Raw genomic sequence first — 18,694 nt, 5'->3', positions numbered from 1 at the left:
ACGGGGTCATGCATGGCGGTCATGGTCTCTGCAGGCAGAATGGTCTGCAAAGGGAGCATTCCTTGGGGTGGGGGAACTCCGGTTTCCGGGACAGGGCATCCGCTCAAGGATTTTTGTAGCTCGGCGTGTATCCTATCCAAAAGTTGAACCGTGCAAAGAAAAATGACCAGCGGATTTGCCACTGGTTCAACTTTCGGGCTGTTTGCAGAAACTCCAGGTTCCGGTGATCCATCTGGACCTCCACCTGGTACCGGGCTCCTTTGAAATGGTATTGATGGAACCCAGCAAACAGGGCCTGAATTTCCTCCATGCCAGCGGCAGCAGTAGCAAAAAAAAAACACAAAAAAACCCAGAAAAACAACAGCAAACCATGAAACCAGGCTGGTGTATGTTTGATGGGTGAGAGTTTATTCTGTTCTGCCTGGCTGTGGGCCACCCATTAATCAAATACACACACACACATGCAGGCTTGTAAAAATAAAGCATATTTATATTCAGAAAATATTATATTTCCCCCTAGGCAGCATCTTACAACCACAATCTTTATTCTTTACATAAAGTCATAAATGACTTGCGATCATATTATAAGCAACTGAGTTCTCTTCGCTAATTATGTAAAACTTCAACATCACCAACAATACTGCTAACCTTCAGAAAGACCTTGACTATGTGTCAGATTGGTCAAACAATTGCCAATCTCAACCAACAAATGTTCTGTCTTATACATAGGGGGGGGGGAATCAGAACGCAAAATACAAGTTGGGTGAATATGACCTTGTAGATGACTGTCACTCTATCAGAGACTTTGGAGTACTCATCTCTAATGATCTAAGTGCCAGAGCCCACTGTAAAAACTGACCAAAAAGCATTAAGAGTTGTTAACCTAATCTTGTGTAGCTTCTTCTCTGGTAATATTGTACTACTAACTAGTGCAGTGATGGCGAACCTTTTTTGCCATCATGGGAAGCATGGGAAGTAGTATGCATGTGTACCCACAATTATAATGCAATGCACCCCATGTGCACCACCCCATGCGCATGCATGCATGATCCTCCTAATGATCCCTCCACGAATGCCTGCATGAGCCCCATGTTCCCTCTCCATTGCCAGCCACCAAAACCAAGCAGCTCTGCCCGTTTCTCCCTTGCAGTTGCCAGGAGAATCCTTCAGTTACTTCATCCTTCAGTTAATCCTTCAGCATGTAAGTAGAGGAGACATAGGAAGTACTTTTCGTGCCCCCCCCCCCAGTTGTTTGCTGTGGGAAAAAGAGAGTGTTCCAAGAGCTTTCTTGGGCAAGCTCTTTTTCGGTGGTTGATCACTGTGTGATCATATAGTTCAGTGTGGAGGCTATCGTAGGGAGACTTATTTGGAGGCAACTGGATGGGACAAGTCCCATCAAGAGTTGCTTGCTTTTGATGCGGGGGGGAGGGGGGGAGAAGAGGTGTTACCCTCCAGAATCCCAGAGACAAGTGGGAGGCCATCCCTTTCCCTTGCCTGCTACCAAAACCCAGCAGCTTTGTCCCTGCTGCTTCCCTGGGGCAGCAATTCTCGCCTACCCAGTTGCAGCCAGGATTCTAGAGGCAAATCCCCTCCCACTCCCCTTGCCAGCCACCAAAACCAAGCAGCTTTATTCCTGCTGCTCCCCTGAGGTTGCCAGCTTGTGGCAGGAATTTTGGAGGAGAATCCTCCAGTTACAGCATGCAGGTAGAGGAGAAGTGGAAAGCACTTTTTGTTCCTTGTGCTCGTTCACTGCAGGTCTGGAAAAGAAAAAACGTAGCTGAATTAGGTCTCCCTATAATAACCTCTCCACTGAATTATGTGACCTGACAGTGATAGCCCACTGAAATGGAGCCTGCCCCCTGAGCTCTTCCAAATGCCTTCTGTTTCCCATAACGAACAAGCTGAGGGGAGCATGTGCAAAAGCGCTTCCCGCTTCTCATCCACCTGCTATAACTGGAGGATTCTCTTCCAAAATCCCAGCCACAAGCTGATAGCTACTTGGGTGAATCCTGGGAAGTGCAGCATTGCAACGACATCATTGGTTGTGTCCAGCCAACCAGCCAGTCAGGCCTGCCGCCCCACTCATGTGGCAGAGTGGCCTCAAGTAGCGGCGTCTTATTGGTATTGTGGGGGTACAGAGCCAGTAACAACATGCAGGTCGAGAAGTGAGAAGTGCTTTTCACACTCATTCACTGCAGAAAAAAGCGGGTGCTCAGAAGGGCAAGCTCTGTTTGGTTGGGGATCACTGTGGGATAGCACAGTTCAACGGGGAGGCTACTGTAGGGAAACCCCATTGGAGATATCTGACTGGGGGTAGTCCTGCCTAATTCAACTGCTTTTTTTCTTTTCTAGATTAAGTCCAAGCAAGCAGTGCAGGTGGTAACGCAAGCACTGCTGAAGTTTGTGCGCTACTTGCTTGGAGCTGGTCTGGAAAGGAGAAAAAGGGAAGCAAGGGAAACGATTGCCATAGGAAAGCAATGATGACCATAGCCCTGGAGATCCACATGGCCAGTGGAGCAAACCAAGATGCTCCGCTCAAGGTAATGGGCTTCAGAGTGCTGCTGCCGGCTAGAGAACAGCGGCTCCCAATGGGGAGGAGCCCTGGCCATGTGGATATCTGTGCAGGCAGCCTCCTACCCCTACCCTGCCATACCGGCTACTGTCCACATGTGCTCTGGACTTCCGGGGGCCACGGAAGAAGCCCTCTTGATCAGGGATGGAAGGAAACCCCCACTTACCTTGCTCTGCTCCCTAAGGAAGTGACCGTCGGGATCCCCAAGCTAGACCAGTTGGCCCATGCACATATGCACTCTGGAAACAGGAAGATCATCTTCCTGGAGTGGGCATGCGCAATAGGCAGCTGCTCTTTTGGTTTCTGGCATCCCAGTGCACATGGAAACCAGCTGGACAACACACCAGAACCTGGAAGACCAATGGGTAAGGGCTCAGCATGGGAGAAATGGCTCTGCATGCCACTCCAGCATGCATGCCATAGGTTTGCCATCACTGAATGCAGCTCATCTGTCTGAAACTCACACTACATTTTGGACATTAATACAATTGAGCAAGTCCAGAGATATTTCACGAGAAGAGTCCTACTGTCAATGATTATTTCAGCTTCAACCATAACAATATACGATCATACAATAGATACAAACTTAAGGTAAACTGCTCCAAATTCAATTGCAGAAAATACAACTTTAGCAACTGAAAGGTCAATGCCTGGAATCCACTATTTGACTGTGGTTTTTTACCCAAACCCCCATAACTTTAACCTTAGAACGTCTACTGTTGACCTCACTCAATTCCCAAGAGGTCTGTAAGGGGTGCACTATCATGACTACCATCACAGTCCTAATGTCCCCATTAATTTGTATTTATTTCATGTACCGTATTTTTCGCAGTATAAGATGCACCTAGATTTTAGAGGAGGAAAATGAAAAAAAAAATTCTGAACCAAATTTATTAATATATGGTAATATATTATTTAATGAAATACCATTTTTTGCCCCTTGTTTTTTGCAAAACAGGGCATGTAGATTGTTTGGGAAGCCTGCAGAGAACTCCTAGGGGGTGGGGGAAAGTAAAAATGCCTTTTTTTAAAAATGGCCCATTTTTTGGCTTCCTCCACCTCTTAGGAGCACTCTGCAGACTTCTCAAACCCTCTGCATATCCCAATTTTTTTGCAAAAATGGGATGCAGGGGTGAGGTTCCTGGACGTAAAAAATTACTGTATTCGGTGTATAAGACACACCAACATTTCTACTCTCTTCTGGGGGGCAAAAAAGGAGCGTCTTATAGTCCAAAAATATGGTATTTATAAACATGTTTATACTTTTAAAAAAACACACAATACTCTTCTTGTCACTAGGGCCCATTATCCCATGTCCTGACTAAATTCTCACTTGTTTTACAGCAATATCACATATGTGAAGCAATGAATAGTGGCAAAAATATAAATTGCCCAAATAGATGGCTTAAAAATAGATGATTCACTCAGAAGCAGAATTTGATGTAGATACATGAATCTTTATATAGAACCAATTGACAGGTAAGCAATTTAATAATAATAAAACTAGAAAACAATTAAAAAGTTCTCTGAAAGCAGAAGCAGTAACCACAAACTGAAAGTACAAAAAAGAGAGACATAAATATCTAAACAGGAGTGAGTATGCATAGTGTTTCATAAGAAGGATTTTCAGATCTAAAATAAAATTGTTTACTTCTCAAGATCAATGATTATCTTAGATTATCACAAACTAATATATCTGAATAACAAGAGCATTTATAACACAGAAACAAAAAAACCCTTTGAATCAGTGAAAAGCTCAAGTAAAGCCAGGGTCTAAGAAACTGAGTAAAGTTTCAGGCAAATAGTTGTTATACAAAAACCACTTAAAAAGAAATAAAAGGCTGAATATAAATACAATCCACTCCATAATACACACACACACACATATACATACACACACACATATATATATACATGTATATACATATACATATACAGTAGTACCTTGTGATACGAACCCCTCGTCTCACGAACTTTTCGAGATGCGAACCCGGGGTTTGGGATTTTTGTGCCTCTTCTTACGAACTTTTTTCACCTTATGAACCTACCGCCGTGAACGCCAAACTTCAGCAAACGTTTGGGTTCGGCATTCGGGTTCCGCCGAGAAGTGCCACCACCCAGCTGTCACCTTTTGAAACAGCCGGGGGCTTCTCGGCGTTCTCCCGAACCCGAATTTGGAAGTTCAGCAAAGCCCTTCCGGGCCGGCCGAAACATGGATTCCAGGAAGGACGTCTTCGTGACGTCAAAGCTTCACCCATGGAATTCCCTATTGGGATTCCCCACCTCCATTTCAGCCTCCCAACCGACCGACAGCTCCACGACTCTTCTGCAAAACTGACAGCCAGGTGGCAGCACTTCTCGGTGGCCTCCCGAACCCGAACGCTGAACCCGAACTTTTGCTGAACTTCTGGGTTCGGGTTCGGGAGAACACTGAAAAGCCCTCCGGCTGTTTCAAAAGGTGACAGCTGGGCGGCGGCGCTTCTCGGCGGCCTCCCGAACCCGAACTTTTGCCAAACATTTTGGGTTCGGGTTCAGGAGAATGCCGAGAAGCCCCCCGGCTGTTTCAAAAGGTGACAGCCAGGTGGCAGCGCCCAGCGGAGCACCGTTTTTGCCATTTTCTTTCCTTGCACGCATTAATCCCTTTTACATTGTTTCTTACGAACTTTTCGCCTTACGAACCTCCTCCCAGAACCAATTAAGTTCGTAAGACGAGGTATCACTGTATATACATATCAAATCCAAGTAAGAGTATGGCTAGCTGATGAGCCAGAACAAGGCCAAAATAGTACTATCCTAGTCTCCCTTAATTTTAAATATTCAGCAAAAACATGTGACACACACATACACACACACATATAAAACGCAAAACATAGTTTAGGGCAATGGTGGTGAACCTTTTTTGGTCTGCGTGCCAAAAGGGTGCTCATGCGGGGGGGGGTGTCACACGCATGTTTGCCCACAGCCATAATTCCATGTGCCCCCCATGCATGCATGTGTGATCCTCCTGCACATGATAGCATGCCCTTTTTTCACTCTCTCCAGGCTTCAGAGTGTTTCTAGGAGCCTGGGGAGGGTGAAAATGCCCTCTGGTGGCCAGAAATAGCCTGTTTCTGGGGGGAATGAGGAAGGACATTTTCGTCCTCCCCGGGCTCTAAAAAGGCTCTGGAGCCTGGGGAGAGCAAAAAATGTGCCTTCCCCACCCCCTCCAGAGGCTGGAAACAGGTTGTTCCTGACTCCCAGTGGGCCCACAATCCATGAAAATCAGCTGGCTGGCATGCGCGTGCACGCTGGACCTGAGATTGTATGTCCAGCAATATGGCTCTGTGTACCACTTGTCACATGCGTGCCACAGGTTCATCATCATGGGTTTAATGTATTTATGGCAATTTTCTAGACAGTATAGGAAATTTCGGTTCTAAACTTGATTTTCTACCTCACTGTGAAAGTAAAAACCTATTCCCATCTCTGTAGTTTATCACTTACCAAGATTTGTAAAATATTATTACCGGTAAAAGTCTATGATTTGAATAACATGAAAGAAAAGAAATAAATTATGGGAGTTCTAAATATTTATTCTGTATATGGAATAAATTAAAGCATTTGTTTTATATTTGGATTTTAGAAAAGACAAGAAATAAGCAGTTCTCATGGATTTGTTAATTAAACAAATCACAGACAATTCAATAAATGATTAATTGTATACATTTTAAGATTATGCTTATGGCTATATCAATTTTAGTGTTCTTTTGAATTGATCCATTTATAATCACTGTTACAATTAAATTAAATTGTCTTTTCCCCTATATTGAAATGCATTAATTTAGGATTACAGTGTTCCCTCAATTTCCACAGGTTTGAACTTCGCAAATAGCCTATACCACGGTTTTTCAAAAAATATTAATTAAAAAATACTTCACAGGTTTTTTTCTATACCATGGTTTTCCCCGCCTGATGATGTCATACATCATCACCAAACTAATAATTTTTGCAAATAAATAACAAAAAAATTAATTACTTTTAATAAATAATTATGTTTATAAATATCAGAATCACTAATTGTCTTATTCAATGGTTAGTACCAGTAATAATGGTGAGTAAATTGTTGTTAAGGATATGGGAAATGGTAAGTTAGGGGTTTAAAGTGTTAAGGGATGGCTTGTGATACTGTTCATAGCCAAAAATGGTGTATTTACTTCCGCATCTCTACTTTGTGGAAATTTGACTTTCACAGGCGGTCTCGGAACGCATCCCCCGCAAAAATCGAGGGAACACTGTACTTGGAATACAATATATTTTATGTATAGCAGTTTTCCGATCAGAAAATAGATCTTAAGTCATATTTAGAGCATAGATAAGCATCATGTACAGATTTCTAAAAATGAGCTAATAATTATGTTTCTGTTTTTAACAGCCTGGACCTTTGGATCTTTTTTTCCCACCAAGAATTATACTAGTATCAATGAGAATGTTTTTTTTACTTCTAGAACTTCTCTGTAAAATGCCTTTTCACTTTTATTGTAGCAGAATCTTGTTTGGAATAGATCTATTTAAATAATTGGGAGGAGTTAGTGTGACTACATTTAAGAAAACTTTCTGGCATTAATATACTGCCATAATGTACATTTCTCCAATTCTTTGCTATTTCTAGGGGTCAGTACACATGCACAGAAATATACAGCAAACAGTGTATATCAGTGATGGCGAACCTTTTTTTCCTTGGGTGCCGAAAGAGTTTGGGCATGTGCTATTGCTAATTCAATGCCTGGGGTGGGGTGGGACAAAAACAGCTTCTCCAGCCCCATGGAGGCTGGAAATGGTCTGTTTTCCAACTTCTGCTGGGCCCAGTAGGCTCGTGTTTCACCCTCCCCAGGCTCCAAAGGCTTCCCTGGAGCCAGGGGAGGGTAAAAACATCCTCTCAATCTTCCCAGAGGCTCTCTGGAAGCCAAAAACACAGAGGCTCTGGGACAAAAATCAGCTGGTCAGCACACACATGCACATTGGAGCTGAGCTAGGGCAACGGTTCGCGTGCCAGCAGATATGGCTCCGCACGCCACCTGTGGCACCCATGCCATAGGTTCACCATCACTGGTGTATATCATCTGTACTGTTTGCTGTTTGCCCTGAGGCAAATTGCTCTGAGGCAGAGGCAGATTTCCCCCCCCTTGTTTTCCTCCCCCCAAACTAAGTTGCATCTCATACTCTGATTCATCTTATACTCCAAAAAATACATTATATAGTTATGGCAACAGCATGAGTTGCTTTCCTAGCACCTTTTCCTAAATTATTTTGTCTTTTATTTTCTAATCAGCCTACACCAACTCCTTTGCTGTGGGTTTTCATTCAAATACTACTACCGTGGTACCTCTACTTAAGAACTTAATTCATTCTGTGACCAAGTTCTTAAGTAGAAACGTTCTTAAGTAGAAACAATTTTTCCCATAGGAATCAATGTAAAAGCAAATAATGTGTGCAATTATGAAAGAAATAAAAGCTCAGAATTTGTGTGGGAGGAGGAGGAGGAAGAAGAGGAAGAGAGTTGCTAGCGAAGGAATAAGGTGAGTAGAGGGGAATCAGAAAAATCCAAAACTTTTAAGGCTTAAAAAAAAAAGAGGGACTCTGAGGCGGCGAGGAGGAGCACGTGCCTCCCATACACCCAGTGCTGCCTCTCACTCACTCGCTTTGTAGCCGGCGCCTTTCCTTTGCTGTGGTGACTCCTTGGCTGCCCAGAGCAAAGGGAGCATTTCTTTTTTCTGGGTGCTGGCAGAGGTTTATTTCCTGTCCAAGTGCCCAGAGAAAGGAAAATGCTTCGTTCACTCTGGAGTGCCAAAGCCTCCTTAAGTGCCACCAAATGGCTCCTCTGGCAGCCCAGATGGCCGAGATTAAAGGGGGAATGGCAGGAAACAGGCCAGGTCTTCGTGCTGCTCTCAAATTTCCTGGGAAATTTTTCCAAGCTCGGGTTCTTAAGTAGAAAATGGTTTTTAAGTCTAGAAAAGTTCTTAACTAGAGGCGTTCTTAAGTAGAGGCACCACTGTATCTAGGTCTGACCCTGCTCAACCTCAGTATCCTTTTGCTGACAGCCATTTCACCATTGCACCACTGTCACCTTTTGCTGACAGCCATTGACCCAAAATAATAAAGTTTCTTCTAGTACTGTAATTTTTTTTAGATATGATTTATAGCAATAGAATTGTTTATTAACAGTTCCCATAATTTTTCAAACATTTAGATAGCAAAGTTAGATATATAAAAGTATTGTTTAGACATGACTACACTAGCATAAAGCTATATGTGTAAAGGGTTTTTTGTACTGAAAAACATGTAAATATGTTATCAGTTCTGAAATGTATACAATATGTACCCATTTTTGAAAAATCAGTAAGTCACAGAGATAGTTAAATAATATTAAACAATATTTATACAGTTCAAATCCTACTTCTTGATCAAAACATTTGAACTAGATTAAATAATTGGCCTTTTTAGTCCTATGTACTAATTATTCTGTAGCACCTCTTTAGCAAAACTCTTTCTGAGCCGTTTTCATTTTTTTTTAAATGGACAAGATTTCAGTATATAACTTGAAGCTATTGGTGTAAAAAACATCTGACCTACAACTTCCACTTAGAGAAAATGCAGCTTCGGAATTAATTGTGCTAGAATCTCATACTTCCATCTTTCTGGTTGAAAACAAAAGTCTGATACTGTATTACTCATATTTCCAAATATCAAAGGTAAAGTAGTAACATAACAGGTGAAAAAAGACAATTTTTAATATTACCAATTTTTAATATTACACATGTAATTGTCAAGTCTATAGAACGAGGTCTCCAGCCTTTTGGACCTCAAGGACCATCAAATTCATAATTTTAAATCCCACTGACAACTTGGGGGGAAGGTCCAGCTGCCTTTCAGGCCTATCTGTCTGCTTCTGCGAGGCCTCCAGGTGGGAGGCCCAAGAGAAAGTGCCTGGTCCAGACCCACAGCCTGGAAACCTCTTTTGTATTCCTTCTCTCAAGAAACTTAGTCAATCTGAGTGAAGGAAAATAAAGACGAGCAGACTGAAGGTGGCTTGCTAATGTTGGTAGGAAGGTCAGTCCCATAGTCCAGAGATGTAGCTGTAGCGTTGCCTTCCCTTTGCTTCTCTTCACTACCCTCTCCCCCTTCCCCCCTTTCCTTTCCTCCCTTCCTTTCCCCTTTTCCTTCTTTCCTTTCCTTCTCTCCCCTTCCCTCCCTTCCCCCTTCCTTTCTTTCCTTTCCTCTCCTCCCTTCCCTTTCCTCCCATCCACTCTCCCCTTTCCTTTCCTTTCTTCCCCTCCCCTTCTTTTCTGCACTTGGGTGGGGGAACTACTCCTTGCCTGTTGCTGCTTGGGGCTTGGAGTGGTAAACCATGTCCAGGAAGCACTACAGCAAAGAAGCAGTCAGAGTCAACACTAGTTTTGCTGTTCATTGCAGACGGTGGGTCGGCCCCCTGAAAACTCTTGTCTCTTGAGGAGCCCAGCCAAAGTTTCCTGTGCTGCTTCAGCAAGTGCTTCCCAAGAGACAAGAGTTTGCTGGGGGCTGATCTTGCATCCGTAATGGAGAGCAAACCTAGGGTTGACCCCAGGCGCTTCTTTCTGCTAACAAGCAGCCAGGCTAATTGCCTAAAGGACCCAGCCTGTTACTGAGAGTCAAAGCACTGAAGCGTGGGCAGCATGGGAACTTTGGCGGACAACTTGACTGAAATGCAAAGATTTCTCTGCAGACCACCAAAATTTTCTCTGTGGACCACTGGTTGAGGTCCACTGCTATAAAACACTACTATCTGGTGATTATTGAAATGTTTTAAAAAAATATTTGAGTTAGAAAACAAGACAATCATCACGTAGCTAATTGTATCCATTGGTTACATTTTCTGTCCTCAGAACTAATATTTATCTTTGTTTTTCTCCCAATATTTCTGTTCCACAAATAGTTGGAAATCCAGGGAAAACAGATATGTGTTGATCAAATGCAGCCCTTGTGAATATCTGAATTTGAAAGTAATAATTCAGAACCTCAATAAAACAAGTTATAGTAAAGCAAAATATATAAACTGTTAGCCATATTCATTCTTCCAATGTGTTTTCAAGCATAACTTGTGCTAAAATGGTGGCTTACCTTGCATTAAATATAACTTGAGGGATGAATAATATATACAAGTTCAAAATGGACCTCCGGGGTAGGCTGGCCATTTTTGTCCTTCCCAGGCTCCTAGAAAGGCACTGGAGCTTGGGGAGAACAACAACAAAAAAAAGCTCTTCTGGTCCCACCAGAAGTTGGCAAATGAGTCATTTTCTGCCCCTGGAGGGCCTCAGAGGGGTGGGAAGAGGCTGTTTTCGCCCTCCCCAGGCTCTTAGAAAGATTCCCCCACTTTTGGCACACAAACCAAAAAAGGTTTGCCATCACTGTTCTATTCAAAGCAGTTTTACAGTCAAAGGTCATTTTTATGAGAATTACTTAAATTTTTTTCAATTTACCCTGAAGACTTAGTATATTAGTAATCACTACCTTAATATAGTGGTACCTCAAGATACGAACCCCTCGTCTTACGAACAACTCGTGATACGTACCCGGGGTTCAGAAAAATGTTGCCTCTTCTTACGAACTTTTTTCGAGTTACGAACCGGCGTTCAGAGACAGCTGGGAAGCCGCGCGGCTGTTTTAAAAGGTGACAGCCGGGCGGCGGGGCTTCCCAGAAGCCTCCCGAACGCCGGTTCGTAACTCGAAAAAAGTTCATAAGAGGCAACATTTTTCTGAACCCCGGGTTCGGTTCGGGAGGTTGCTGGGAAGCCCCGCCGCCCGGCTGTCACCTTTTAAAACAGCCGCGCGGCTTCCCAGCTGTCACCTGAAGCCAAACGCGGAAGTTCGGGTTTGGCGTTTGGCTTTGGGAGACAGCTGGGAAGCGGCGCGGCTGTTTTAAAAGGTGACAGCCGCGCTGGGGGGCTTCCCAGCAACCTCCCGAACCAAACCCGGGGTTCAGAAAAAATTTGCCTCTTCTTACGAACTTTTTTGGAGTTACGAACCGGCATTCGGGAGGCTTCTGGGAAGCCCCGCCGCCCGGCTGTCACCTTTTAAAACAGCCGTGCGGCTTCCCAGCTGTCTCCCGAAGCCAAACGCGGAAGTTCGCGGAACGCCGTTTTTTTTGCGGGGTTTTTTTTTGGTTGCACAGATTAATTGACGTTACATTGTTTCCTATGGGAAACAATGTTTCATCTTACGAACCTTCCATCTTACAAACCTCCTCCTTGCACCAATTAAGTTCGTATCATGAGGTATTACTGTATTAGGAAACTGCCAGAAGAAGAATTCAAGTGGGAATTAGGCTTGAGTCCAAGAGACCTAGCATTAATCCCCTCCCCTATAAATTTCATGGGTCCTTACCTATTTGTTCCCAAGTGAAGACATATAGTCCAAGGTCTTTCTGTATAATATGCAGGATATAATAATGTAGTCCACTTGAACTCTACACGTATGAACTTAATTGCTTGTACCTAACAATTAATTTACATTACACATATTCACATGAAGCTGGCAAATCTTAATTTTTCAATTCCAATCTACACAAAATATAAGATTATTATTGATAGTGGTCAACCTTGGCCTGATTGAATAAAATAAAAGTTAGAACATCATGCTGGCAGACTTCTTAAAGAAAGAAGGATATCTGAAAAATAAAGCAGTTGCCCGTCATCATTAACATTAAGAATGCCAAGACATCTCTGCTTATTGAGTGATAGTTTTCCATCTGCAAACAATATACCATATTTTGTGCTTCCTTATCAATGCTAGCCTCTAGTCTTCAAAACCACTGGACAAGGACCTTGAAGAAATAATAATAATAATAATAATAATAATAATAATAATAATAATAATAATAATTTATTAGACTTGTATGCCACCCCTCTCCGGAGACTCGGGGCAGCTCACAACAGCAATAACACAATATAAATACAAATCTAGTAATTAAAACTATAGTTAAAACCCATTATCCTAAAAACAGTAATACACAATCAACACTCAATACTACAGTAATACTCACACATAACTTTTAATGGTCTGAAGGGGGGGCATATGCTAGTTGCCCCACGCCTAGCAGCATAGATAGGTTTTAAAGCTCTTGCAAAAGGCGGGGAGGGTGGGGGCAGTCCAAATCTCCAGAGGGAGCTGGTTCCAGAGGGCCAGGGCCGCCACAGAGAAGGCTCTTCCCCTAGGCTCCGCCAGACAGCATTGTCTGTTTGACAGGACCTGGAGAAGGCCAATTCTGTGGGACCTGATCGGCCACTGGGATTTATGCAGCAGAAGGCGGTCCTGTAGGTAGTCTGGTCCGATGCCATGTAGGGCTTTATAGGTCATCACCAACACTTTGAATTGTGTCTGGAAACCAATTGGCAACCAATGCAGGCCGCAGAGTGTTGACGAAACATAGGTATATCTGGGAAGACCCATGACTACTCGCGTGGCCGCATTCTGCATGATCTGAAGTTTTCAAACACTCTTCACAGGTAGCCCCATGTAGAGAACATTGCAGTAGTCAAACCTCGAGGTGACAAGGGCATGAGTGACTGTGAGCAGAGACTCCCTGTCCAAATAGGGCCGCAACTGGTGCACCAGGCGAATCTGGGCAAACGCCCTCACCACAGCCGAAAGGTGATGTTCTAAAGTCAGCTGTGGATCGAGGAGGACGCCGAAGTTGCGGACTCTCTCTGAGGGGGTCAGTAGTTTTCCCCCCAGGGTAATGGACAGATGGGATTGTCCTTGGGAGGCAAAACTGTCTACAGCCACTCCGTCTTGTTAGGATTGCGTTTGAGCCTGTTGACACCCATCCAGACTTCAACTACCTTGAAGCTTAGAGTTTACAATATTTAAATTGTATTTATGCGGTGCATGTATTTGTTAGTTTAGTATATCAATTTATACAGACACCCACATCCAAACTGTACTTCCACTACTCATATGTTAAATAGAAACCAAAACTTCTCCAGCTCATAATGAAAGCAACTTGAGAATTGGTAAGTGGGTGTGGTGAATGCAAAGAGAGTAGAAATAGCCTTGATAGCTTGGTGCCTACGTTACATAAGTACAATAATTTTAAAATTGTTGGCCTATACATTAGGTAATGGTATCCAAATTACTTTTACAAATGGTACTTAAATCAGTTGTATTTCTTATGCCAATCCTTTTAATATGACATCTGTGCTAGCTAGTTTATTTATTTATCCTGGTTAAAATTGTTCTACATATTTATATAAAAAGAATTTTTGCATTATTTATCAGTTTTTATCAAAAGTCAAGAACTTTATCAGAAAACAATATTACGTACTACTAAATGTACTGTTTTCTTATTATTTTGAACAATTATGAATATAAATCACAACTAATCTTCTTTGAAATGAACAATGAACTTTGAATGAATGAATGAGTGAATGAATGAATTTATCTATCTATCTATCTATCTATCTATCTATCTATCTATCATCTATCTATCTATTTTTATAAGTTTATTTATTACTTTATTTATTTATTAGATTTGTATGCCGCCCCTCTCCGTAGACTCGGGGTGGCTAACAACAGTAATGAACAGCATGTAACAAATCTAATGTTTAAAATAATTTAAAAACCCTTATTAAAATCAAACATACACACAAACATACCATGCATAAATTGTATAGGCCTAGGGGGGAAAGGGTAGTTCAGTTCCCCCAAGCCTGATGACAGAGGTGGGTTTTGAGGAGCTTACGAAAGGCAAGGAGGGTGGGGGCAATTCTGATCTCCGGGGGGAGCTGGTTCCAGAGGGTCGGAGCCGCCACAGAGAAGGCTTTTCCCCTGGGTCCCACCAGACGACATTGTTTAGTTGACGGGACCTGAAAAAGACCGACTTTGTGGGATCTAACCGGTCGCTGGGATTCGTGCGGCAGAAGGCGGACCCGGATGTATTCTGGTCCAATGCCATGAAGGGCTTTATAGGTCATTACCAACACTTTGAATTGTGACCAGAAACTGATCGGAAGCCAGTGCAAGCCGCGGAGTGTTGATGAGACATGGGCATATCTGGGAAAGCCCATGATAGCTCTTGCGCCCGCATTCTGCACGATCTGAAGTTTCCGAACACTTTTCAAAGGTAACCCCATATAGAGAGTGTTACAGTAGTTGAGCCTCAAGGTGATGAGGGCATGAGTGACTGTGAGCAGTGACTCCCGGTCCAAATAGGGCCACAACTGGTGCACCAGGCAAACCTGGACAAATGCCCCCCCCCCCGCCACAGCTGAAAGATGTTTCTCCAATGTGAGCTGTGGATCGAGGAGGTCGCCCAAGTTGTGGACCCTCTCTGAGGGGGTCAATATTCCCCCCCCCAGGGTAATGGACGGACAGATGGAATTGTCCTTGGGAGGCAAAATCCACAGCCACTCCGTCTTATCAGGGTTGAGTTTGAGTCTGTTGACACCCATCCAGACCCCAACAGCCTCAGGCACCGGCACATCACATCCACTGCTTCATTGACTGGACATGGGGTGGAGATGTATAACTGGGTATCATCCGCATACTGGTGATACCTCACCCCAAGCCTTTGGAAGATCTTGCCCAGCAGTTTCATGTAGATATTAAATAGCAGGGGGGAGAGGACTGACCTCTGAGGCACCCCACAAGGGAGAGACCTAGAGGTCAACCTCTGACCCCCCACTAACACCGACTGCGACCGACCGGAGAGGTAGGAGGAAAATCACTGTAGAAAAGTCCCTCCCACTCCCAACCCCTCCAGTTGGCGCAAAAGGATACCATGGTCGATGGTACCGAAAGCCGCTGAGAGGTCGAGAAGCACCAGGACAAAGGATAAACCCCTGTCCCTGGCCCGCCAGAGATCAAGTTGCCCCTCTCATGATGGATTCAGGGCGACTGAGTTAAAAACATTTTTTAAATGCACAATAATCTATATTTTTATTTACTTATATAATCATAAATTCAAGACTTTTATGATTCCTAGATTGATTGTGGCCTAATCCCATGAGCTGTTTAAATAGAGATTGAAAGTGTCCCATGATAATTTGGGTACAAACTTTGATTCAAAAAGTGTGGGTGGGAATGAGAAAGAAAATGGCTCAATATTGGATGCAGAGTAAATTACAATGGTGTGTCATTTCCATAGAATGACAACCACTCATTGATCAAGATCAAAGAAATATTTTTCTGCCACTGTGAGAATGTCACAATATCTACTTGTCTTTCTATTCAAAACAAAATATTTTATTACTTCCTAACTAAATGCAAAGGGATAGAAAAATTAAGGGATAGCAGACACTTTTCAAAACTGTTAAAATCTTTTAAAAGACAGCTCAGAACTAGTTTATAAAAGACAACATAAGCCAAGATATGCTATTTACAGATTACACAGCAGCTTAAAGTATACAACCACCTTAAAATTGCAGTTCTGTAACACACATTACTATTGTCATTTGTGCACAGGGATAGATTTATTCCCAAATCTCAATAACAACAATATTAAAAATATTTATAAAAGTAAAAGATACAAAAAAGTAACAAAATGGAAATGTGCTCTACATGCAAATGTGCTTTATACGCAATTTTTCATAACAAAATTACATCTGAAACTCACATCTTGAATTTCAACGTTCATAAAAAACCATTTAACTCTTCAAAAAAGATTTTCAGTGTTAGTGTTCAGAACCAAAAATAGTATTTTTGAAAATCGTATACTGTATATAGCAATGTGATTAAGGACTGTGACCCTTAAATTCTTTTAATGATAAATAATAATATGAGATATGATGCCTTTGCACTCTGCCTTTCCCTGCTAATCCACAACCAGCACAAATTGGATGAAAGTCAGAAATATCATGCCATTAGATATTCCTTACTTAAATATTAACAGCAAGACATGGGAGAAAATATAGGATGGCATTGTAATTTCCACACATGTAATGTATAATTCAGGTTAAAAAGAGAAGTATCAATGCATACCTGCAGTTGGGAGGTGGATCTAAGGTGATATCAGCCAATTCCTTTTGAATCCTATGACAATAAAGAATGAAGGTTCACATTATTTTATGGAGTTAGGTTGAATTGCTTTTTAGTTTCCCTATTAACAGAATTGAAAGAAAATTGCACAGATTTACAAAACAGAAGCCAGTCAATATTTCCTGATATTTCCTAATTAGTGATGGGCGAACCCAACGGTGTTGAGGTTCGGCAAGTTCGGACGAACTTCACGCAAAGTTCGGACGAACCCGAACCTGAACGGTCCGTGGCACCAAAGCTCCGCCCATCGTTTTTTATTTTAATGGATTTTTAAAAAAATTTTAATTTTTATTTTTACGAAAAAGGACGCTGCAGCGGCGCTACAAGCAAAGGGAGGTCCTTTCACGTAAAAATTAAGACCTCCCTTTGCTTGCAACGCCGCTGCGGCATCCTTTTTCGTAAAAATAAAAATAAATTTACATGAAAAGACCTTTCTTTGAAGGAGCTGGGGAATCCCTCCCACGAAGAGATTCCAGGGGCGGTGCTTTGACATCACGTATACCGGCAGGTTGCTAAGGACGCCAAGGTGATCACTTCCTGGATTACATAATAATAATAATAATAATAATAATAATAATAATAATAATAATAATTGAAACAAGATACAGAGCACTAGTTCTATTAGGCAACTCTGCTTCAAATTACAGTCAAAGAGCAAGTGTATATAAGGATCATAACCATGAAGGTGTATAATACAAATATTTGCAGTTGTAATTGACATTGGCAAGTCTTGTTAATGAAGCAGGGCATATTTTACATGAAAATCTTAAAATATGCATTGAATTCAAATTGATTTGAAAAATATAATTTGTTAATTGAAATGCACATTATAATAAAAAGCAGAATTCTCCTTTCATAAAAAACAAACATTTTGTTATATTAGTTTAAAGCAGCAACCAAATATTTAAAAACCCTCTTTACATTCCTTACATGAAAACTATTGTTATAATCTACATACTTGTATAGGAAGAAATGTCTTCATCAGAGTTATATAGTAAGTCAGCAGCAAGGCAGGAATTTACAGTCTTAGTTTCAAGTCAAAAGCTTTCAACTTTTCTCACTGTACATTAATATCAGTAATAAAGACAAATGCTAAGAGAAAAGTTATCAGGAAAATAATGTACCTTTAAAGGAATGGCAATTTTGATTTTTAAAAAGTTATTATCTTTCATAAAGAGGAGTGAAACAGAGATACTGAAAAGAGTAAAATCACATTTTAAAGGGCAGCAAATAAAGGTTATAGATAAAAAGACAATCTCACCTTTTTGCGCTGGTGGAAAGGAGCTTGGAATTTTTACTCATGCTGACTTTACTTTCTTTCTTCTTAGGTGTGTTTGTCTCTTTCTCAGTCTGTTGGTTGGAGGATGAAGATGAAGAAGAGCTGGTGCTAGCCCTTGAATCATCATCCGACATAGCTCCCCCCCACTATAGCTCCACCCAAACCTGGAGAAGAAATACCACAAGGAACAGGGAGGGAAACTGAGAATTACTAATAGCTGCATGTCTCTGTGTGTGTGTGCGCGCACGTGTGTGTGTGCATGTGTGTATGTAACTGACTGTGGGTACAAGTTTCAAGATTCCAACTCTTGGGAAACATTTTCTTTTTCCATTGCAGGGACTGGATTAAGAGTAAAAAGAAGTAACCCCACCCCCACTTCTGCTTCAATAACATTTAATGGTCATTCAATCTCTAGAAATGAGGGAGGGGAAGAAGGAAAATTAGGGTGACATAAATCAGAGGGAGGGAAGAAAGGAAGGGGAAACAGAATTGCTGAGATATTTAGTTTTTTAATTTCCTTAAAAGTCTCCTGCAATTTTTGAGTGAGACTTACCAAGACCCCTCTCTCAAATATCCACTCCCAAGTGGAGAAGACACTATCAATAGTAATTCACTGACTATTAAGCTTAAGAAAATGTTGCTGAGAAAGCAGGGAAATTTTTATTTACAAGGTTAGGCAGAAAGATGACATTCTCATTTGGAAAGAGGGCTGTAATAAGAAAGGCTGATCCAAAGTAAAAATAATAGGGTGATAATTTAAGAGATTAGAAGGGAAATTTAAAACCCCAAGATGAGCA

The 18,694-nt window shown here is 41.9% G+C and overlaps 1 protein-coding gene across 4 annotated transcripts in view; it reads right to left on the bottom strand.

The window, feature by feature from the left end:
- Positions 1-18,694, bottom strand: part of UBE2E1 (ubiquitin conjugating enzyme E2 E1) — a 78,843-nt gene that overhangs the window by 59,268 nt on the left and 881 nt on the right. For 2 of the 4 annotated variants that reach the window (XM_070727862.1, XM_070727861.1), the window contains exons 2-3: positions 17,880-17,968; positions 16,562-16,612 (exon numbers count right to left, since the gene is read on the bottom strand). In XM_070727862.1, the coding sequence (XP_070583963.1) occupies positions 16,562-16,612; positions 17,880-17,920 (92 nt within the window). In that variant the 5' untranslated portion in view covers positions 17,921-17,968. Of the gene's footprint in view, positions 1-16,561; positions 16,613-17,879; positions 18,062-18,694 lie in introns of all 4 variants that reach the window. The other 2 variants (XM_070727860.1, XM_070727859.1) reach the window with 1 other exon arrangement.

The sequence above is a fragment of the Erythrolamprus reginae genome, chromosome Z (assembly GCF_031021105.1).
Source record: "Erythrolamprus reginae isolate rEryReg1 chromosome Z, rEryReg1.hap1, whole genome shotgun sequence".
NCBI classification, from domain to species: Eukaryota; Metazoa; Chordata; class Lepidosauria; order Squamata; family Dipsadidae; genus Erythrolamprus; species Erythrolamprus reginae.
The sequence above is the reverse complement of the archived record's forward strand: the minus strand, read 5'-3'. Positions and strand labels throughout refer to the sequence as shown.